Below are 23,959 nucleotides of genomic sequence, written 5' to 3' on the forward strand. Positions count from 1 at the left end.
AAACTTCAGAAGACAACCAACAACTTGCTAACAAATATTCAGATCTCCTTCTCACCTCTGAAGCCTCACCTGTTGTCAGCACAAAATAGCACTGGGCTGTGATGCAGCAAGATTTTTTGAAATAATGCGGGTAGATTTCTCTACTCAACTTCCACCCGTTTTTCCCCCCGATCTCATACCTGTTATTTAAGAACAAGACCCTGCAGGCTTCTACAGTATAGTGCATGCTTTGAAAAGGGGAAACACGTTGACTTCACTTTCTTTTCTCTGCACTTCCTAATTTTTAAAACTCCAAACTATCAAAAATCCTGCCCTTTGTCAGTTGGGCACCAAACACACTTCCCCTATTTGTTCTGTTGAAAATTTTAGTTAGTAAATAAAAACTGTTGGGCCCAAGGTTCCGAAAAAGAAACATCATCTGTCCCAGATCTGTAAATAAAGGATATAGGATTGAAAACTGCAGAGAATATGGGGAGCTGAGATTTTTCTTTTTGAGAAGCTGCACCTGACAGTTACTAAACAGCTAATATTAAAAGGAAGAAAACCACAATAGAGAAATAGCCTTAGCTATGCTGTATCTAACAGCAGTGTTGTGGTCCCTTTCTCTCCCTGTAAGTTTTTAAGATAAAAATAATGATACGTAAACCTTCAGCAAACAGAACTTGAAAAACCTCTACAGATCCTGAACTGTACTACTTCCCTGCCATACCAAGGGCTGTCAACAACTCTCAATGCCTAAAATTTGAAAAATTCTCTTGAGTTTTCTAATTCATAGTAATTCCAGTGTAAATCATCTCTGGTACGAGAGAACACATTGTCTGCTGCCCCTCACAGCCATAAGTAACATATGGTCTGAAGAGCTACAGTGTACAACTTCGGTATGAGGATGCAGAAGCACTTTGCTGCAAAGGAACAAAGTTAATTCCAGGCAATTTAGTCCAAAACTGTAACAAAAAAATCACGGTTTTATCACATTACTCTGAGGAGAAGAAACTGTAACTAGCATATAGTGTGCTGTTGGACACTTCATTGAAGTTCCACAGAACTCTTAATAGCACTCTAGGCAAAGCTGTGCCTTTATGCAAAACATTTGTATTTTCCACATTCACCAGTTGACACCCAACAGACTCAATTTGCAGAATTAAAAAATGCAGCCATTTTTCCATTTATCTAAACTAATCGATTTTAAAGTACATTTGACTTAGATTCAGCCAGTACCCAGATTTATTGGCAGATTTATTTTCAATGGTTGTTTTCAGTTCACAAGTGATTACCATGGAGCATGTAGTTTTGTCTCCACCTGCTCTGAAACCAACACAGTGCTCATATTCATAGAATCACTCAGGTTAGAAAAGACCTTAAAGATGGAGTCCAACCACCACCTAACCATACTACCCTAACTCTAACAACCCTCTGCTGAGCACCGCATCCAAACGGATTGTAGACACATCCAGAGATGGTGACTCAACCACCTCCCTGGGGAGCCTATTGCAGTGCTTAAGAATCCTTTCTATAAAGAAGTGTTTCCTTATGCTCAACCTAAACCTACCCTGGCACAACTTGAGGCCATATCCCCTTGTCCTGTCACCAGTAAGAAGGGACCAGGACCAACCCTACTCTCACTGTGAGCACCTTTCAGGTACTGGAAAAGAGCAATAAGGTCTCCCCTCAGCCTCCTCCCCAGACTGAACATATCCAGTTAGTTCCTTCAGTCTCTCCTCATAGGAGATGTTCTCCAAGCCCTTCACAAGCCTTACTGCCCTTCTTTGGACCTGCTCCAGCACCTCAATGTCTTTTCTGCATTGAGGTGCCCAAATGTGAACACAGGACTAGAGTAAAGGCCTCACCAAGGCCGAATACAAGGGCAGGATGACTTGCCTGGTCCTGCTCACCACACCATTCCTGATACGAGCCCGTTGGTCTTCCAGGGCCACATGCTTTGTTTGCTAGGGGTTACTGCATTTTCTGCGCAAACATGTGGCTTCTTATTTTCGTAAACTTCTTTCCTGTTGTAATTACACACAGATCACATAGCCTTACTAATACTACTGTCCTCATCTACCGCAAGGACAAGCTTAGGACATGAAGATCAGCAAGCTGTACACACCAAGGCTCAGCGAACAGCCCTGGCTGTATAGCATAGCTGGCAGGCAGAGGATCTGTCCTTGCTGCTGAGCAGGCAGTACAGTTACTGGCCAGCTGGTGAGGCCCCAGCTTATACATAACCCTTACTGCCCCAACATCCCCACAAGGGACAAGGAGCCTGCCTACCTTGAGGTAATCCTGCAATACTGCTATGTGGGGAAGGGGAGTACCTGACTGCAGCTGTTCCTTTACAGAACTCTGGTGAGTTGCAAATTCTGCCAGAACAGCTTCTGTACTAGATTGACCAGGAATCACAGAATCACAGAATTGTAGGGGTTGGAAGGGACCTCTAGAGATCATTGAGACCAACCCCCCTGCCAAAGCAGGTTCCCTACACCAGGTCCCACAGGTAGGCATCCAGGCGAGACTTGAATATCTCCAGAGAAGGAGACTCCACAACCTCCCTGGGCAGCCTGTTCCAGTGCTCCGTCACCCTCACCGTGAAGAAGTTCTTACGCACATTCGTGCGAAACTTCCTATGCTGCAGCTTATGTCCGTTTCCCCTCGTCCTGTCTCCACGTACCACTGAAAAGAGACTGGCCTCACCGCTATGGCCGCCACACCTCAGACATTTATAAACCTGGATCAGGTTCCCTCTCAGTCTTCTTTTCTCAAGGCTAAACAGACCCAGTTCACTTAGCCTTTCTTCATAGGGGAGATGCTCCAGGCCCTTCACCATCTTTGTGGCCCTCCGCTGGACTCTTTCCAAGAGATCCCTGTCTTTTTTGTATTGGGGAGCCCAGAACTGGACACAGTACTCCAGATGAGGCCTTACCAGGGCAGAGTAGAGGGGGAGGATCACCTCCCTCGACCTGCTGGACACGCTCTTTTTAATGCACCCCAGAATGCCATAGGTCTTTTTGGCCACGAGGGCACACTGCTGGCTCATGGCCAACAAGACAAGGGCAAAGAAAAGAGTAACAAGACAATGTGTTTCAACTACATGATAAAAGAAAATACTTGAACTGCTACTGCTGTGCTTCAGCCCAGGTTTCTGATAGTTAATTGTATCAAATCTGTTCTCCCACATGCAAGCTCTTTTTAACAGAGAAACTAAGCAAATCACCATGTAACATTTTCCATTTTTCAGGATGAAGAGCTCTGTAGAAGGGGATCCTGACAGCCTTCTCCCCAGGTCAGCTGGCTGTCTACCTGCAGGTCGACATACCTGAGGAATAACACACAATTCAGAGTGACCTGGGCAGGCTTGAGCAGAAAGCCCAGGTGAATAACAATACTTAGAGACATAATTCAAGTAGCTTTAAGACTTCATTTGTCCTCTTAAAACTGGGCTCAGAACAGAGTACTCATCCCTGCCAGGAGCATTCCTGCATACAGAATCACAGAATGACCAGGGTTCAAAGGGACCACAAGGATCAGCAAACTCCAACCCCTCTGCCACATACAAGGCCACCAACCTCCCCATTTAGTACTAGACCAGGCTGCCCAGGGCCCCATCCAGTCTGGCCTTAAACACTTAGAGGGATAGGGCATCCACAACCTGTCTGGGCAGCCTGTTCCAGCACCTCACCACTCTCTCTATGAAGAGCTTCCCCCTCACATCCAACCTCAATCTTACCTCCCTGAAATTAAAACCATTTCCCCCTCGTCCTGCTGTTATCAACCCTTTCAAAGAGTTGATTCCCCTCCTGTTTATAGGCTCCCTTTAGGTACTGAAAGGCTGCAATGAGGTGACCCCTCAGCCTTCCTTTCTCCATGCTGAACGAGCCCAGCTCCCTCAGCCTGTCTTAGGAGGAAGGCGCTCCAGCCCCCTGATCATCTTTGTGGCTCTCCTCTGGACCCTCTCCAACAGCTCCCTGTTTTTCTTGTACTGGGGGCTCCAGACCTGGACGCAGCACTCCAGACGGGGCCTCACAAGAGCAGAGTAGAGGGGGACAATCACCTCCCTGTGCCTGCTGGCCACCCTCTTTTGATGGAGCCCAGGATACCATTTGCCTTCTGAGCCGCAAGGACACATTGCTAGCTCACCTTAAGTTTTTCATCTATCAAGACCCCCAAGTCCTTCTCACAGGGCTGTTCTCAAGGACTGCTCCTTTCAGTCTGTATGGATGCCTGGGATTCCTCCGGCCCAAGTACCAAACTCTGCACTTAACTGTGTTGAACCTTATCAGGTACGCCCAGGCCCACCTTTCCAGCCTCTAGAGGTCCCTCTGAATGGCATCCCTTCCTTCTACCATGTGTACCACACCACTCAGTTTGATGTTGTCACAAACCTGCTGAGGGTGCACTTGATTCCTTCATTGAGGGAATTGATAAAGATCTTAAAGAGCACCAATCCCAAAACATTGCTCTGTCAAGTTCTAGGGAATCCTACAACGTTTACCAAATGCTTTAAACAGATGCAAATGATTGCTCATAGTAAATAGTGCTGACCAAACAACTACATACATATTCAAGTAGGGAAAATAATCCTTACAGCAAAATCAGCATACTGTCCTTCATGCTTGATCAAGAATTAGTGTAGTCCATGCACGTAATAAAATGTAAGCTTTCGTCCAAAGAAAGTTAGCACTTGATATTTCTGGGGTTAGAAAAGAAGATTGTGTCGTCCACTTTATTTTCAATGCAGTACTCAAGTCAGGAGCTAAGTAGGGAGAGCATCACTTTTACTGCCAAAGAACATTTGAAGTATCGTTCCTGTTTCCAATAGTTAATCTGAGTATTCTTCAGCAAAACACTTCCTCCACAGCTTCTAGTGATTAACCTTACCTCCAGCAGCTTGCTGTCATATTGCAATAGGACCGGTTACCATATCTGTGCTTAGCACCACACCATAGAAGCTGCAGCTACAGTGTGAGAGGCTCAGTAGTGCAGTGGTCAGGAGATGAAACTTGTTGCAAGGTACGCAATTTTCTTGATGACTAGAATATACTTTTCATTATGGCCAAATACACAAGCCCTATAAACACCAGTAAACACATTAAGACCACAAAATGTGAGGTAAATACTTTCTAGACTCAGAGGTATTAAATCACCTGTCAACCATCTCAGAAGCAGACGGACCTCTAGGGAGACTTGTTACTCATCCACATACAGCACTTTCAAGAACTATCCCTGATTGCCCTACCAGATCTTGATTAAGTAGTCCATGAACTCAAATTGTTTGCTGCTCTTCCCTGGGCCTCAGCTGACCTTATTTGTTAACTGATCACAAGTGACATAATAAATTCAGCTTTACTTGTAGCCTTTTAAATGCAGTTAAAAGGGGAAAAATACAGGTTAAACATTTTCTAAGCTCAGAGAGAATCAATAATGAAGATCAGAACCCTTTTTTCCAAACTTAAATCCCTCCCCTCAGTTCTCTTAGGGCAGTAAAGGTTGCTAAAATTAACAGCCAAACGACTTAAAGATTTCTGGAAGAGCATTTAATCCAAAGCTTCAACTTACACTATTAAAAAAGAGCACATTTAGAAAACTGATACCCAACTGTAGTCTGTTTTTCTTATTTTCCGTAGTTCTTTTTCCTCAGATTTAGACAGTTTCTGTGTTCTCTCTCCTAATGATTCTACAGGCATTGTATCTTCTTGTTTCATTTCAGTAACAGTGGTTTCCTTATCTGAATCATCCTCTGCTTCTTCACTTTCCATTTCTACTTCAGCAGGAGCTTCTTCCGCACTGTATAAGGATATGATAGGCAACAAAAGCAACATTAATGGATAGTTGTGATACTAGAGACTAAGTTATTACTTAACTAACTTAAAGTGAGCACTAGAATTTTTGTTTTTCAATATAAGACTTCGGAGAAACTACTGTACTTCTCCTGCCATCTCAATTACAAGCTATTTTTTCCATTAAGTAAATTTAACAAGTGTACATTTTCTTTCTCTAAATCCAAAACAACACCATCAGAACATGCAAGGTTAGTATTACATAGAATACTATCAATTCACACCCCTATAGGATTAAAAACAGAATAAATCAGCAGATGAGACAAATAAGAAGGCCAGTCTCCTCACTCAGACCTGAAAAAGATTTCGTCTTAAAGATAAATGCAGTACCTAGCATGTTCTCAGGAATTTTTCTTTTTCTTTTTTTTTTTAAAAACAGTAGCTTTTTAAGCAGCAGTTACCTTCTGACTTGGCATACTCAAGATAATTAGACAGAAAACTGACCATTTGCTATGTGTTAATTATACACTATTTATTCAACTATCTGTTGCTTACGTCTTATTGTTGATACCATTAAAGATGCTCTACATGATTGAAAAGTGCTCCTAAATATCATCTGTTCTAATAGACTCATTTACCACGTGTAAAATCTAAACTGAAGGTACACAATATATTATAATTATACTTAGATGGAAAAGAGCAACATAAATCAGGAAGTTATTCATCATAGTTGCCCAACCCTCCAGTTCTTAGACTCATATGCAACTTAAAATGCACTGGTGACACTAATCACCAGTGTCAAAGTACGAGCTCTAGAGCAGCAAATATTTGCACAGGCCACTGAACTCCTAAATTCTTCAATTCTTCAATCCTGAAGCTGCATGCAGATTACTACATCATCTTTGTATGTACTTGTTACCACTTTTGTTGTTATCACGCAAGTTTTACTTGGGTCATCTCGTAAGAAAGCTAGCAATACCAGCTAACACATCACAGCAGAACTTATCACACTGCTGTAGAAGCAGAATACAATGTACACTTCAGACGTACTCAAACCAGCATTTCTTCTGACTATGTCAACCATCCTTTCATCTGCCTTAGCAAATTTCAGATGGCAGCTGACATGAGTAACATTTTCATCTCCAGCTTGGTAGCAGATTACAAAACACTTTAAAGAATAGACCTCACAAGCAAGTAACAAAACCACCTAGTGGCATTCAGTCTAAGTGTCAAGATATTAAGGTAGCCTTATATTTGGATTAATAACCTTTGTGTTGGCATCCATTTTCTAGAACTTTATGTCGATCTCAAAGGAGCAGGCATCCACACATTTTAAGTACTTATCAGATGACTGCATTAAACTGGAATCAAAGCACTGTCAGACAAGCTTGCCTGTTTTCACAATCTTACTTTGTAGTTTCATTAGGAATGATATTTGAATTCTAAACCAACTGTTAAGTGTAGACCTTAGGTTTAGGAATAGCATTATTTAACATCTTCTTTACAAGGCAGTCAGCAAGAACGAATAGATGCTTGGCAAGTTTGCAGTCAACACTAAGCTGTGCGACGTTGACATCCTGGAACAAAGAGAAGCCATCCTAAGAGATCTCAACTGACCTAAAAGCTGGGCCCACGCAAACCTCATGCAGTTCTACAAGGCCAAATGCATGGTACCGTGCCTGACTTGGAGCAAACCCAGACATGAGTACAGCCTGAGCAGAGAATGCATGAAAAGCAACACTCCAGAGGAGGACTTGGAGGTATCAATGACTGAAAAATCTGCTACGAGATGAGCATGTGCGCTTTCGGCCCGGAAGGCCAACTGTATTCTGGGCTGCATCAAAAGATAAGAGACCAGCAGGGAGGAAGGTAAATTCTTCCTCTACTCTGTTCTCAGGAGACTCCACCTGGAGAACTGCATCTGGGTCTGGTGACACCAGCATAAGAAGGGCATGGATGGACCTGTCAGAATGAATCCTGAGGAAGCCGTGAAGATGATCAGAGGGCTGGAGAACCTCTCTTATGGAGAAAGGTTGAAGGAGCTGGGATTTTTCAGACAGGAGAACAGAAGGGAATAACTTGTTGCAGTCTTCCAGTACTTGAGGGGAGCTTATAAACAGAAGGGAGAATAAGCTTTTCCACAGTCTGATAATAAGGTAAGGGGGAATGGCTTTGAACTAAAAGAGGGGAGATTTAGATTAGTTGCCAGGTGGCAATTCTTCTCTCACAAGGTGGTGAGGCACTGGCACAGACTGCCCAGAGAAGAAGTTCATGTCCCATCCCTGTAAGTGTACAGGACAAGGCTGGATGGGGCCACAGCCTGACCTGATGAATGGCAGCCCTGCCCATGGCAGCAAGGTTGAAAATTCATGATTTTAAGGTCCCTTTCAACTCAAGCCATTCTAGCCTTCTACAATGCTTACCTGAAAATAAAGTTAGATTTACAAAGAACTTTCCAGTATCAAAGTACAAGTCTTGCTTAAGAATACATTATGCCAAATGACAGGATAACTAACAACAGCAACAATAAGGCCAATATCTTAAGCAACTGGCCTTGCACATCAGAACTTTTTTGTTTGTTATACGTTGCCTCTATTAAGTGCTCTACTCGTCTATATTAGCAGAACATAGAAGCATGCTAGAAGACTAGTCTTACGCTTAAAATAAATATGTATTTCATCTCAAATAACATGGAAGAGTCCTGCCAATTTCTCTTACCTCTTATTCTCTTTGGAGACAAGCAATGAATTAATAAATATGGGACACAAGAAGGAAGCAGATGGCAAAACATGTGCTGGAGTGTGCAGGAGCTGAAGAAAAAAAAAAAAAGACATTTCAGGAAAGTTTTTGCTTGCCATTATTTTGCTTGTTGTTTTACTGTAATGACTCCTACCTCTTTGACAGCAGGGGAATCTTGCTCATGGTGATGGCGAACAGGTTTTCCAAGGTCTACATCCCCCTGTGATTGTTGATGTCTATGCTTTCCCAACAGCAAGCTAAATGGGGTCACTGGAAGACTTTCTTCTACTGCCAGCTTGAATAAAAAAAAAAACACATCTTGTAATTGAGAAAGGATTAAGTCTTAACTAGAACTTACTAACACAGATTTAAGTTCCATCTCATTTTCTGTTACCAAAACTCAAGTAGAATTTAGAGTTAACCCAAGTGACAGAGTTTTACACTCAGGTTTAACTCAGCTGAACTGTATGACAGAGCTCTTTGTACTCATACTCTCCCAGACATCCTTTCCAACAAATTCCTCGCAGAGCTAACAGAACTCAGTAGAATCCAAGTTTTTGCTCTTTTAGAAGAACGAACACCATGTGAGTTCACTAATACACCAACTAACTTCCAAAACCAGAAGCTGGCACATGTGCCAGAAAAACTGAAATATGGCTTTCATAAGCCACTTCTGACTAAGAAGATCGCTCAGACCCCAGTATCTGCTGAATGACCTAACTGTCTATCTTGAGGTAGAACACAGTAACTTAACTTCTGATATTTTACTAGATCAGCAACCCTCAAAAATAAACTCATTACTTATATATTACATTCCAATTCAATTTTGTCTAAGCAAGACATTAGCTTCTTTTTTATCTACTAACCTAACCAATCACTCAATCGAGTGCCACTGTATTATTCCTCTCACAAGGCATAGAACAATTCTTCAGTGGGAATTTTCATGACTGAATTTCCCACACTACCTCTTCATGTAAGTACACACTGAAATTTTACATCTTCAAACAGATAAAACAAAATGGACTGACAACATTTCCACCATCACTACGAAGTTGCAAATGGACCATATTCTTGATTCCAAGCATTTAAGAGACCATAATAAAGAGCTTGCTTTAGATCAGGGAAATGAGAAAACGAGGGTGTAGCTTACTAGTACTTCATTTTGTTAAGTTTTTATGAACACTAATTCTGCCAAAACTGAAGAAGTGCTAACTCTTCAGATAATTGCCTGTGCCTTTATGCCAGGATGTGGTATGTCTTTCCATGATGAAAGGCAATTTGAATCTGACAATTAAACACTAAGAATTCAGACCTGCTCCACCTACTCCTAAAAGAACTTTCTCAAAAGTTACCTGTTTGCTTGACAGCGTAAGTCTGTCTTCCAGAGGCTTCGTGCTAACTGTCATTAGCTCCTAAAATAAAGAATGATGCAGCAGAATTGAAATGCACAAAACTGCTTTGTGTATTTCAGTACCTTGTATACAGAAATTTGGCCTTTTGTTGGTCAAGCAGAAGCAGCAAACATCTTCATTTTATAAAGAACCCAAAGGAAGCATGAATGGATCTAAAGGCTCTGAATAGCCTTTCTGGGTGGAATAGAAAGCAAACAAACAGCTATCACCCAAACAAAACAGATAAAATTGATTATCATATGAATCATTTACTTAACTAGCATTACAACAGCTTCTACAGATTTAAGTTAAACAGGATAATGCTATAAAAAGGAAAATAATAGCAGGGTGGCAAAGTCTCTAGCTACAGACAATGAGAACAACCCCAAAGACAGCACAACAGATTCAGAAATGAAATAAAAGAGCTGCTTACCTTTAGGAGGCCTCAGGCAGGCAGGGAACTCCAGCAAAAGACACCCATACCTCCACACCAGCCCTTAAAATGAGGTCTGGGAAGGGGTGGATCCTCCCCTCCCAGTCACTCAGGTGTATTGCTTACACCTGATCTCCCCTGGGTTGGCCCTGCCTTCCCACCAGGTGCTCAATCACTATTTCAGCCCATAATTTAGCACTTCCACTACAAAAAGGATACACAGCATTCCCACATTACTTAGTTTCCTGCATCCATAAAGCAGTAGAAACTGACTAGCAGAAAACCAGTAAGTAATTGATGTTCAAGTGAAGCTATTTTAGCACTGGAAAGCTTTTACTGAAAAATTAAATATAGCTTTTTCTTTTCTGAAATCAAAGGAAATGCTTACGCTTGGCAGCAGCTGTGTAGCAATCCACATTTAGGTTACGTACCCCCCAGGAACCACCTTCCCCACCAGTGACTATTTCTTACTTGTTTTTCTGTAAGAAAAAATAGTTGGGATCTCCTTAGCCAAAGGTACTTCTCTGAGCCAACTGCTTCAGGTACATCTCTTGGAACAAAGGCAGCAAATTGGATCCTTTCTTTACAAAATTTTCTCTGGATACAGATTGGCCGCGGCTCATTTGGCTTAAATACAAACACTGCAAATAAAAGAACGACTTCCCTTAGAGTCATGGCATTCTTACCCTTCCGGATGGCTATCAAAGCACTAGGCATCAAGCCAGAAAGTGCTGGACAGGACTGCCTTTAAGCAGGCATTATACTCAAATACACCTAACACATAATTTATGTTACTTGTATAATCAACGAATACACAGGTGTTATAATTAAGAAATATACTAGAGAGTTTGGCTAAGCAGGTTATTACACCAAAAATGAATAGGTAGAGGGCTTACCCTTGTCCTGGGCTCACTGGCAAACTCCAAAAGAAGGGATCTCCAGAAGAGATCCTTTTCCACTGGCAGTCAGCTCTTAAATGGGTCTAGGAGAGGCAGAGCCAAACTCCACCCCTTCCGGCAGCACAGGTGAATTGCCCTCACCTGTGCTCCCAGGGCTGACTCATTGATGGCCTCAGGTGATCAGAGGTTCAGGCCCTGATTCAGCAGTTCCTATATAGTACTTTTCACAGTATTCCAATTCCAAGAATACACTTGGAAATTAAGTTTCCTGTAGAACAGTAGTTCTGGAAAGATTCATTCTTCACTTACATCAGAAGTCAAATACAAAGCTATTTAGTTCAACCACGATTTTGTGCTTCGAGGCGAGAGTTGAGATCATGCAAGACCCTCATCCTGAGGACAGGTAATTTTACACTGTATTCTGTGCTGGAGACGAACTATTGAAAGTAAAGATGGGGAGCGTGTTGTTTAAATAGTGGAATTTATCTGTACTTAATTACTGCTGCAAAACATAGCTCAGTTTTCCCTGGGTCAGACACAGACTCAGGTCTGTCTAATGGCTTTAATGGAGCTGAATTCTAAGAAAACCTTTTATATAAATCATACTTTCCCAGTTTTAAGTTCCACTGACTAGTACTTGTCAAAAAAGCCTTTGTACTCACAGCTGGACTCTCTAAAGAGACAGGAGAAAGCAGCAATATATTCTGAAAGGGGATCAGGTTGCAGAACTACGACATTGAGGTGAGCGCTCCATTCCACTGAAAAGCAAACACAGCAATAGCTAGATGTGAAAAATAATTCTATTCAGGTGCTTTGCTAAATAAAACTTCAAATGGCAAAGACCCACAAGGCTTAACCTCTGCAAGAGGCATATAACTTCAGTTTTTCTCAGATAAATAAAACACACAAACATTAACAACTATCATTAAAAATGAAGGAAATAATAGCTGTTATTGTGTTATCCATCATCTAAAACACAATTTACTACGTACACGCTTGCTAAGCACATGCATACTGGGCGAGATATTATCTATACTCAAGTACAAAAAACATTTCAAGTCAACACACCATTTTACAGTGGGTCAATCTAGAATTAAACTGGAATTATTTTAAGGTATCATAGTATACCCAAAGGTTAAACATCATTACTTTCACTCTAGCACGCATTTAAGCTCATCTTACATGCGCAACTGAGCAGATTCCAGCAACAGAGAAAGCCGTGATCAGTGGCACCAACCAGGTATTTGGAACACGTTAGTCTCCCAAAGCAGATGGTCCTGCAGAAGTAAATAGTCAAAACTAGTTCACTACCTTCAACTTCTGTTTCTCTATGCAGTTTTGATTCACAAGTCACAAAAAATTCATTGAAGATCTAGCTCTGATATTTAATCAGGACAAGTTTGCATTTTGCTTTCACCTCTAGTAGCAAGGAACTTTCACACACAACTACTAAACATAGAGCTGGGAGACGTCAAGTATGCATGAATCTGTACATTTAATTTCAAGCTGTTCATAAATCACTCTGACTTTAGGCAGCAATTTTAAGCTCATAAATGAGTAACAGATCTTTAATTCCTACGTGTTAACACCAAGGGTGGGGAAAAAAAAAAAAAACACCTCTAGAATGTCTGGGACTGTGCTGAACACCAGAAGAAGGGAAGTGGAAGCAGAAAGAAAATCAGTTACATTCTCACAGGTTGCTCTGACTGAAAACGCGTGATTTGTTTTCAATCACATGAATTTCTTCTTCTTGTTTCAGATTCAAACAACAGATTTCTAATGCTAAAACATGAGAATGCTTTCATAAAGGCAATTGAAGAAATTCTCTTCATCAAAGCATAGCCATTTGAATTTACATAACAGTCATTTAATTGAGTACACAGAGTACCTTATTTCATTTTAATATAGCATATAGCAAAGGCTTCAAAAGGAACAACTCACAAGGGAAAAACTTGTCTCCTTTGACAGCTTGGTACAGTGGCAATTCCCTCAGATGCAATGGGGAGCTAACATGCACTCATGATTTGCCTGCAGACCCATTTTAGAATCATACTTCTAAATTTCTACTCTTGGAGAATCACTATGAATGGACTTGTATCAAAACTTAAAACAAATCTCTTCTTTCAGAGTCTTTAAAACATTGCAAACATGCAGTGTTTTACTTTTCATTTTCTATACTCTCTGTATTTATTTAGAACCTTTCACATTAGTCCAGCAACCGTGTGGAGAGCTAGGCAACAACTCCAAGAGAACACTACCATTTAGTTGAAGCATCTTCCTCATACGGGATTTGTTTAGGTACAGAGATCTGGCACAGAGCTTAACCAGATGAAGCAGCGAGGCCACCTACTGGCCTATTTTTATAAGACAACTGCTAAAAATCAATACTCCACCTGGATCACAAAGCACTGCAATATCTGCACAGCCCTAAAAAGCTTATATCGAGATTGTCCTTTTTGCTTCTCTACCTTTTCCCCCTCACCACAGATCAATGCCGTCCCTCATTATCTTTATACAACAAAATGATCACTAGACCTTCTGGATATATATTCTTATTGTAGCACCACACCCAGTAGAATGTGCTGCGGTGGTCTGCCAGGCAAACACAGACTTTCCAGCAAAAGCTATCAACAGTTAAGACACATGCCTTGTAACGCAGACAATCATGTCAGTACAGGTTTACAGTTAAGCAATACAACTCCTATTTGAATTCAAGAATAAATCACTAACAAAGAGTATAAGTTTAAGTTAGATTTTTATTTTTATTCTTTCATTACTTGGATTCATCTCCAGATTAATGGGGAACTTTTAATTATGCTTTGCTATATACGAACTTAGACTATAAACTCAATGCTTGTATGAACATATTCAATCTAAAAATACTATAAATAAATTCTTTTCATTTTGACAAGTTCAAGAAAGAAAGAATAAGCCAGATGAAAAACATACCTTATTTTTCCTGGTGGGTGACAAAACGTACACTTCAGATCCCAAGTACTCGAATCCCATACAGTGACAGTTTCTTCAAAGCTAACAGCAAGCAAAGAGCCATCTTCTGAGAAACAGCAGTTGGTAGCCTGGTAGCCATGGTAGCTGCCAACGAAGTCACAGCTCCAACTCAAACTATGCTGTGCTGCATTGAATAATTGAATTAATTACATTCAGGTCTCTACACTAAGAGAAGAATTCAAATAGTAGCGATGCAAAATTGGCTCCAGCAAGCAAGTTTACTTTCAGAAGGCATAACTTCCTGTGAAGTAGAAAGAATCTGTAAGAAGCATCTAATAGGTTTTGCATCTCAACAGTGAATCCCATGATTGATATGGTACAGTATAGGGGTTTACTTTGCCAACAGGCATACAGATTAAAAAAGATACTCAAATACTCCAGTTCAAAGTCTAGTATTTCTAAATACTTCGTTCTTACAGAACTGTAGCAAGAACACAAGCATTACTGTTTGAACTCAGGTTGCATTTGATTCCAAGAAAGCTTGCGACTCATTTACACCAAGTTTCAGGAGAGCAAAACAACCTGTCAGTCTGCTCTCTTATCTTGTTTAACCTGCCAGCCTGTTCTACTTAAGTCCTTCTCCTGTTGATAATTACTATAAAGTAACAGAAACCTAACACACATTTTGCAGTATAAACAAACAGGATAAAGAAAGTGAGGAAAGTAAGTACAGCCCACACTGAGATGTCCTTTTTGTTTATGTAAAAGCTGTGAGTTGGTGCTGAAAAGACCTACAGGGCCAGACCAGTTCACTTCTTTAAAAGGCACAGCGCCATCTAGCGGCACAGTGAGCAATTAGCTCCGAATAAAAACGTCAAAATGCAGTCTACATATTTATTAGTTAGTCATTTGCTGGAAAAAAAAAGCTGTGGCATTTCAAATCCTTTCAGCTACACATTCCTCTCCTTCCCTGGACAAATACAAGGGAATTCAACATCAATTTGTACTTTTACATATGCCATGGAATTTAACTCTGTCCTGTTCCTACCTTTTTTTTTTTTTTTTTTTAAATCAGGATTCTAAAACATGATACCCACAGAAAAATTAACTCCAGTTTTCTAGAGAGGAAAAATCATGCTAAAAATCACCCTTTAAATAATCAATATAGACTGTCATTCCCTTCTGCAGCAAGCTCTGTGAAGTCTTTATATGGAGATTTCTTACACTGCAAGTCTCATATTGCAAAACTATGGTAGAAATCCATGGCAGAGGATGCTCAGGACAACATGCATAAGCATAAGTAAGTAAACGGATAGGAACAGATGACCTAGTTTTGAAGGGATTAATTTTGGGTCAGCATTTCTATAGCGTGTTATAAGGTGACAAATAAGGGCATATTATGCTCTGACCATACTTACCCTCCGGATCAGTGTCTTCTACTATCACCCAGACCTTAAACACACAATCTCTCCCAGTTGTTACCAGCATCAGAGAGTCATCTTCAATTTCGTCCATGTCACGGAAGCACATCGCTGTTATGCGATCCTCATGAGGCATACTTACTCTAGTATTCAGCCTAAAGCTGCAAATGACGAATCAAAGAAGCTTCTAATTAGATAGCTCAAGTGGTATGGCATTTACACTTCCATCTTCTCTAATTAGTTTCACACCTCTATAGATAGCATCCCAGCAGCCAAAATTAGTACTTAAATGAACACCAGTCTCAAACATTCAGCCTGAAATCAGAGCAAGCTTTTCCTTATTTAGTTTATCAGTCACACTTCTACTACTACTACTACTACTACTACTACTACTACATGTGTCAGCTTAATTTTGCTTTGCTTTCTCTTTAAGTTAACTTTAAGACTAAAATAATTAAGTTGGGGAAACGTATGAACCAGAAGCATACTAGCTAAAAAAAAAAAAAACCCAAAAAGTAATTATTTCATGTAATCTAAAGGGACTGATTACTTTGAGAGGGCTTGGAAAACCAAATAGATCCATTTTATGCAGTTCACTGTTTTAATATCAAATAAATACAGGAATTAAAGCCCCCGAATAGCCTATGTAATTCATAAAAGCAAATTAAATTCAGAGCAACTATTCCCAATTGCAATTAGTTATGTTTAATACAAATGTGTGTGACACACACAGTAATCCCCTTCCCTTCCTCAAGTCTTCTCTACCATGTTACAGTTCATTTGGAAAACCTTGCCTTTTCAAGACAAAGACTGTATAGACATTTGCAAGATACCTAAGATACCAACTTTGACACTCAGAGGGCCAGCTCTAATAATCATTACCTTTGTGTTTCCTCATCAAAGAGCCACAGCTTCAACTGTAACTCCAGGTCCGTTTCTTCTCTCTCTTCTACTGTTGCTAACCACTTGCCTTGAGGACTAAATGCAACTCTGGCCAAGTCAAATTGGTTTAAACCTGCTTGATGGATGTGTTCTTGTTGAACAATATCCAACTACAAAACAAAAGGAAGTTTTCAAGTTTAAGTGCAGATTTATAGATACCGTTCACAAATCTAAGTAGTAAGGATGCCCAGAAAGCACCGATTAGAACTGAGGGGGCTGTGGTATAAAAAAGAAGCAACAAAACAACTTGGGAAAAACAATACTATAACAACATTAAAGGCATACTGCATGGGAATTTTAATTACAAGTTTGTTTGTTGGTTTGTTTTATATTTAACTTATGAGAGGAACAGGACATTAGCAGATGAATATAGTAAAACTTGTTTGGAAAGATTTAAATATTCTTCTATAAGATTCTAATAAAGAAAAAAATCCTCAGGCTGGAATCCAGTCCTATAGTACAGTTAATGGCTTCTCCTTGTTTGCTATATACAGCACTCCAAGTAATTCTGATGTATAACTTGAATTAAGAAATGATAAGTTCAGCACAGGACTGCCCAACTTACACTGTATAGTTGTTTGTCACTTTGGAGACAGTAAAACTGCAAGTGGCCAGGCTCTCCATTCAGGACCAAAGCTTTGGTTCTAGGATCAACCACTAGACCTGTCTTGACATCCTTGGCTGGGAACAAAAACAAGATGAAAATGACCGATGACTTGAAGTGACGCATTCTACACCCTAAGCAGGAAATAAACTTCAGTGCACATACCTTTAATTAGCCCTTGAATGGTTTTGGAAAATCTCAGGTTGCTGTTTATTATTGTAATTCCTGAAAGGAAAAGCATATAAGGTCTTGCAAAAAGCTTTCACAAAGTAACCGCATCAGTGGTGGGGAAGGGGCCTTAGTCAACTCTATTTAATCAAACACATATACGTGTCTATGTGGGAGAGAGATCTATCTTCTCACAATCTGTCAGACTCCTAAATCAAGATGGAAAGCCAAGCTACAAGCAGACCTCAGACAAATTTGCACAATTAATGAAAAAGCCAAAGACTGCAGTAAACATCTATACCTAACACCTTGTTAATTTATCTGACACTAACAAAACAGAGCTCATAAAGATTTGCAGTAAGTGGTACTTAAAATATTAGCATACTGTTGTCTGTATGCGAGGTGCAATAGCAAGTGCCATCAGGTGAAATGGAGATGTATTCAATAGAAGATCCCAAGCGAGGAAGAAAATACTTCTTGCAGTCTGATCCACTGTACCACTGAACTAGAACAGATTCCACTCCTCCACTCAGCAAGCTGGTTCCTTTTCAGATAATAAACATGCAGTTAGAGGTTTTGTTTTAATATCATCAGTATATACATTACAATGACAGACACACATAGATTACTGAAAAATGTTTCTTTAACTGTCACACACAGATGTATTATTCTTCCTATCTAGGCTGGGCAATATACATCGGTACGTTTCTTGTTATCCCAAGAAAAACTGATACAGACTACGTAATTATATGTACAGAATTACGTAAATAACAGGAACTTCTGCCTACAGAAAAACTTAATAAAAAAAAGCTTTGAGAATACTAAATTCCATCAATTGTTGAATCTGTTGAGTACTGTGTTAGAATACAGCTTGTTTTCCTTCTACATTATGTATTTTGCGTTAAGAAGTATGCTAAGAAATACATTCACATGAAAACTAAGTGGATTTTTGCCACTAGGTTTAAGCTCAGTCAAGCCTGACTTATTTGGATTCAGACAGACTCTGGCAAGGACTCATGAGTATTACTGGTGAACAAGAAGAAGGCAGTAGGCAGGGTGGAAGACATAACAAGACAGGTTAGATTTTACATTCTGTTAAAGGACAGTGTAATGCTATCATGGGATGATAATAGCAGGGTGGCAAAGTCTCTGGCTATAGAAAACAAGAATGAGCCCAAATGCAGCAGCCACAGATGCACAAGTGAACAAAGAGAGCTACTTACTTTTGGATAACCTCAGATAAGCCAAGATCTCCAGCAGGAGATGCCCTCACCTCCACTGCCAGCCCTTAAATGAGGTCTGGGAAGGGGTGGATCCTGGCTCCTCCCCTTCCAATCAGTCAGATGCATTGCATGTACCTGAGCTCCCCCCGGTTGGCCCTGCCTTCCCACCAGGTGCTCAATCACTTAAGCAGACTGAGCATTTCTATTACAGGCAGCTATTTGACATTATGAATGTCAATCAAGTATTATCAAGAAAGCACAGCTGCTCTCACTTACTTCAGATCCACCCTGGAAGTACTTAGAATACTAGAAATTAGTTTGTTAGTAAGTGGATTATCTTGAACTTCTGTTGATTTCTCTGTTCCCAAATCTGTCTTTTAACGATTTTTGTACTCACCTTCTATAGAAAAAGTTAGATCCAGGACTTTATCATGATGCCAGTGCAGTGTAGAGAATGTGTACTCTTTTTTGTGGTTGAAATTCCTCCTGTGGAGAAGGAAGACAACAGTTCTTTAAAGACAGTCATTAAGTACAGAGCAAACAGATGTGAATAGTGAATGCTATCCTTTTCTCTTATCTCTTGACTACAGTTTCACGTATGCACGTGGTACAAAAAGAAGGAATCACACCAGTAGCTTTCCTGATGCACCCTGTACATCACTACCATACTTGGCAAACTGATAATTCTTCACCACAGTTTCCCTAGTGTGCTGTTACTAGGACTCCACATGTCCACAACCACTTATTCACTGCTCTTGCCTTTCTATGTATGTTTTAAAAAAGCAGTGTAGCTTAAAAGGAATATTTTCCCACTTGACATTGAACTGAAGCTGTACTCTGAAGTCAACATCAGTATTACAGGCCAAAGGATTTGCCATTCTTTCTTTTTTTTGATTTCTGAAATATCACAACAGTAAGAACTAACGACTGCTCTGCTCAGGTTTCAATTAATTCCCATAGTCAAGGTACAAAGGTAAATGAAAACAAGCATACCAGAGACGAATCTTCCCATCAGCATGGCCAGTTGCAATACAATCCTCCTGAGGATGGCAGACTACGCAAGTAAAGACATTATTTCCACCTTTTTTATTTGTTGCTCTCAGAGAAAACCTTCAGAAGTTAGGAAAACAACTTCAATTATACGCTTTTTTTTTTCTTTTTTAAAAACAAAGCTTCAAAAGGACAACTGATGCATAAATACACACAAAAATAATTTTGAGTAGCAAAATAAAGCGTCTCCAAGTTGTTATAAATGTACATACATACTGAAAAAGAATGAAGTAGTGACAGACTTCCTCTTTTTTTGTTTTACTAGATCTCTGTCCTCAATCAAGCTGCAAGCCTTTTATTTGTTCCACCTTTTCTGCCTGCTTCTCCTTGGCCAAACCATCACTTGTTTCAGCCCAACATAAACTTAACTATTTACATGGAAAGCTACCAACACAAGTGCTGTGAATACCCTCTGACTCTTTAAGAGAACTTTCTTATACACTATACGTCTATGTCCAGCTGTGCATACACATCACCAGTTAATGTGAACATTATTAATATATCAGGTTGAAGCAATACTTCTGTAACTATCAGAAACATCAACACAATAGAAAGGCGACACAGGAAGCGTAATGAAAAAGAAACTAACATCATAGAAAGATGCTACAAAAAAAAAAGGAAAAGAGAACTGCTCACCCATCACTGAAGACCAAGGCTTGCACAAAAAACCTCCACAAAAGAGAAAACTCAAGAAAGAGAACCTTCTCCTGTGGCAGTCAGCCCTTAAGTGAGGTCTAAGAGGTGTAGCCAGGCTCCACCCCTTTTAGTCACACAGCTAAATTGCCTTCACCTGTGCTCCCAGGGCTGACAGAGTCCTTTCCCCCGTGCTCAATCAGTAGTTCAGGCCCTGACTCAACAATTACCATACAACTTGACATTTTCTTTCTTACCTGTTCAATTGCTTCTGTTTAAAGAAGTAAACTTGGAGAGTAACATCCTTAACTGATGCCACATATTCACCCTGTTACAATAAAACATTGTTCAAGAAGTTAGAACATACAGATTGTGTTCTTAGGTGTGAAAGAAAAAAAAAAGAGAAAACTGTGTTTCACTACAAAGTACTTAAAAATGGAGATAACATAAAAGCTGATGTTAAACAAATCATTTCCTGTTATATTGATTTTTTTTCTTTAAAGAAAACACAGTACTTACAGATTACAAAGTCATTTATTTTGTCAAATGGATCTTAAAAAGCTTGTGCTGAAATCAGAGCATGCAAATAACAGAATAGGGCCAAAAAAAGTTCATAAAGTTATTATTTAAAAAAAAAAAATTGATTAATGAGTCTGAAGTTCTGCTGTACTTCTTTAAAAACATAAATAGTATATAGGTTACTAGAAAAGTAAAGAAAGAAGCCAATCCCCCCCAAAGGTGAATATACCTCTCTTCCAAATGCAGTACACTTTGGCGACGCATCCACACCATCCAAAACCACAGACAATTCCTTGGTTACCATGTCTTGGCCTGCTGCTTTTGTCAGCTTAACTAAGACCAGTTGGTACTTATCTGGCCAAAGGAAAATGTGTTATCCAAGTCTTCTACAAACAAAGTTCACTATAAAGGAGATTTGCAACCATTCTACTGTAACACATTAGTACATTCAGTATTTCTGAACAGAATACTTTTTCAAAAAATAATTGTGTTGGATATTCTAATTCAAGCAACAGTATTGAAGTTCAAGGTCAAGACACTGGATGCTGGTGCAGCTGTGAGCAGGAAGCAAGAAACACTGCATAACACGCTCTGAAGTGACATTTGCAGAAACAGAGGAAGGCCAAGGTACGTTTATGTTTATTTCAGGAAAATCCCAGGAAAAAACTATCCACACATGCTGTTAAATTGAGAGGAGTCTCAAATACTGCGTGTACGTAATGGCGCAGTAAGGACTGCGTAAAGATTAGTCACGTCTCCAACATCACATGTGTGTGCTGTGTGCTTTAGAAGTGAGAATAAGACTCTTCGAGGCAGGTACAGAATGCAGATCGCACAGAACAAAACCAAAACACGATACACAGAATATAGAACCGCAGCTGTTCTACTCTTCACAGAACATCAGGACTAATGCATGGAAGCGCCAGGCAGCGTACCGCTCAGCCAAGTGCCACAGGTGAGGCTGACAGCAGCACTGTAAGGATAAGCCAAAGCACAGCGTACCTCTTGCACCCCACTTTGGAATGATAACGAACACAGAGTCCTCGGAAGCAGGCAGCACATACAGCGCGAGCAGCTGATGTCCTATGGTGAACGTCTGCGGGAGAAATACACGTCCAACAATTACCACACGAGAGCACATCATCTTCTACAGAGTAACACTGATAGTTACTCAACAGGAACAGCTCAACATACTTTAATGAGAATCCCATCTGTGAAGTCCCACAGCTTAATGGTGCCATCAAGGGAGGAAGAATAGAGCTGAAAAAAAAGCCAAGCAAACAACCAATAAACAAAATGCAAGTTACAACAATACACCAAAGTCAGATTTTACATCAAATCCCCGCTTCGTGCTGAAGCACCGATCAACAGCACCGCAAACTGGACACGAAAAGCTCCGAGCCGCCATCGCAAAGCATTCCTGACCGCACAGCGGCCCGGCCCGCGGCTGCCAGCGGCACGGCACGGCGCCCCTCCCGGGCACGGCCTCTGCCCACCTGCAGGTGGTTGTGCGGGGCGAGCTGCACGCCGGTCACCAGGTTGCTGTGGCCTCGCAACAGCCGCACCAGCTCCTCGGTGGCCACGCTGTACATCTTCACGAAGTCGCCGGAGGCGCACAGCAGGAACCTGCGAGGGAAGAAAGCCGTCAGCGTCCCGCGGGGTCGCTCGGACCCGGAGTCCCGGCCCCCCGCCGCCCCGCTTGCCTGGCGCCGACGGAGAAGACGGCCCGGGCGCTATGCAGGGCGCCGCCGCCGCATCGCACCACGCGGAGCGCCGCCGGCGCCACCATCTTCCTCGAGCGGAACCGCCCGGCCGCCCTTCCGCCGCGGAGCTCCGCCCCCTGCACGCGCGGCGCTGCTGCACGCGCGGCGATCGTTAACAGGTGCGGGCATGTTGTGCCGCGCGACCCTTTAATGGTCGTCTCTGGGTGAGAGGTGGCCGGGCGGGTTCGGCGTCCCCAGCAGCCCCGCGCGATAGCTGCGTACGCGGTGAGGGACGAGGTGAGCGGGGCTCGCAGCTCGTGTACGGCCGTGCGGGACGCCGCTGTTGCAGATCTCTGGTACGCTTTAGTTGGTTGTTAAACATTCGGAGGTAAAGTAACGCTCGAACTGGAACACGGGAAGTTCCACACCAACACAAAGAGGGACTTCGTTGCCAATAACAGCCCAGGAACGGGCTGCCCGCGGGCTTTGGGTCCGTTCTCTGGAGATATTCAGGCCCGCCTGCGAGCAGCTGTGGGGAGCTTCTGCAGTAGGGGATGCACGGGGTGATCCCGGAGCTCCCTTCTGACCGCTACTCAACTGTGATTCTGTCAAGTTTTTATTATTAAACGTGTGCTAAAGCAATATAACCCCATCATTTTATGATGTTAGTCATAAACTCCAAAGATCTTGAGTAATAGAGTACACAGAGCTCCCAAAACCCATTAAGCTGAGGTGACAAATAGCAGGCAGGGGCACAAGCAGACCAGTGCAGTGCATGGTCAGAGCAGCCCTGTATGTGGGCCACATTACTTAGCAGTTAGTGTGACTACATTCAAAAATCTTCGTATCAGAGCTACCACACGCTGTGGAAACAATGTAAACAGTGACACTGTTACCCTCTGAGTAGTGGGGGGTGACCAAATTGTACTTGTGGAATTGGGGCAACCCTGCGCTGACTGCACTGAGAGCAGTGACTGCACCCTGGGAGCACACATTCCATACCAGTGGCTAGTGCTGCTGTCATTCCTCTTACCTCATGCTTTTTTTTTCCCCCTCTACTTTCTCCTGTTTTTACACCTTGCACTGACATCTTTCATCCGCTTGGAAGTCCTATTACCATGCTATGAATCAAGAAATCTGATCCTGAAAGCCTCACCTCTTAAATTAGAACAGAAGATTGTGCGTGGTACCTGTGGTCGAGTCTCACTTTGTGAAACCACTGATATTTTCCCAAAGTTTCCATATTAAAAAAATAATAAGTGAAGAATTTCGTGTTCCAAGTTTAAGTGGTTGCCATTAGTTCTCTGGTAGTCCTGTAAAAAGTTTAGCGTGTCTTTGTTAAATCTGTGTCATCTGACTTTTTAGTTCAGTGTCATAAAGTTTGTTTTTTTTTTCAAGAGGCCAAAACCTGGCTCAGTGCACAGATTTATAAATTTAAACAGGCACATGTAAACAACCAGAAGAGCTCCTTAGAATTTTGGGGAGATTTGGGGAGTAAGAGTTGCCAAGAA

The 23,959-nt window shown here is 41.3% G+C and overlaps 1 protein-coding gene across 1 annotated transcript; it reads right to left on the reverse strand.

The window, feature by feature from the left end:
- Nucleotides 1-5,516: 5,516 nt before the first annotated feature.
- Nucleotides 5,517-22,605, reverse strand: WDR75 (WD repeat domain 75). The gene is made up of 21 exons (XM_085228824.1): nt 22,449-22,605; nt 22,242-22,371; nt 21,940-22,005; nt 21,748-21,841; nt 20,975-21,099; nt 20,484-20,554; nt 19,537-19,653; nt 18,941-19,029; nt 17,706-17,864; nt 17,318-17,377; nt 17,114-17,229; nt 16,489-16,658; nt 15,604-15,767; nt 14,186-14,369; nt 12,419-12,513; nt 11,899-11,994; nt 10,809-10,978; nt 9,866-9,925; nt 8,668-8,808; nt 8,493-8,584; nt 5,517-5,781 (listed from the first exon to the last, which is right to left on the reverse strand). The coding sequence occupies exons 1-21, from the start codon at nt 22,532-22,534 to the stop codon at nt 5,574-5,576; spliced, it is 2,493 nt and encodes an 830-aa protein (XP_085084950.1). The 5' UTR covers nt 22,535-22,605; the 3' UTR covers nt 5,517-5,573.
- Nucleotides 22,606-23,959: the final 1,354 nt, after the last annotated feature.

Source organism: Meleagris gallopavo, chromosome 7 (genome assembly GCF_905368555.1).
Source record: "Meleagris gallopavo chromosome 7, MGAL_WU_HG_1.1, whole genome shotgun sequence".
In the NCBI taxonomy this organism is placed as follows: domain Eukaryota; kingdom Metazoa; phylum Chordata; class Aves; order Galliformes; family Phasianidae; genus Meleagris; species Meleagris gallopavo.

What these genes read in the sequence shown, in the direction of transcription:
- WDR75 (XM_085228824.1), bottom strand. Translation starts at nt 22,534, where the DNA reads ATGGTGGCGCCGGCGGCGCTCCGCGTGGTGCGATGCGGCGGCGGCGCC. An exon ending in CCCCGCACAACCACCTGCAG is followed by an intron (nt 22,006 to 22,241) that starts GTGGGCAGAGGC and finishes CTTTTTTTTCAG; the next exon opens with CTCTATTCTTCCTCCCTTGA. An exon ending in ATTCCCCTGCTGTCAAAGAG is followed by an intron (nt 8,585 to 8,667) that starts GTAGGAGTCATT and finishes TTTTTTCTTCAG; the next exon opens with CTCCTGCACACTCCAGCACA.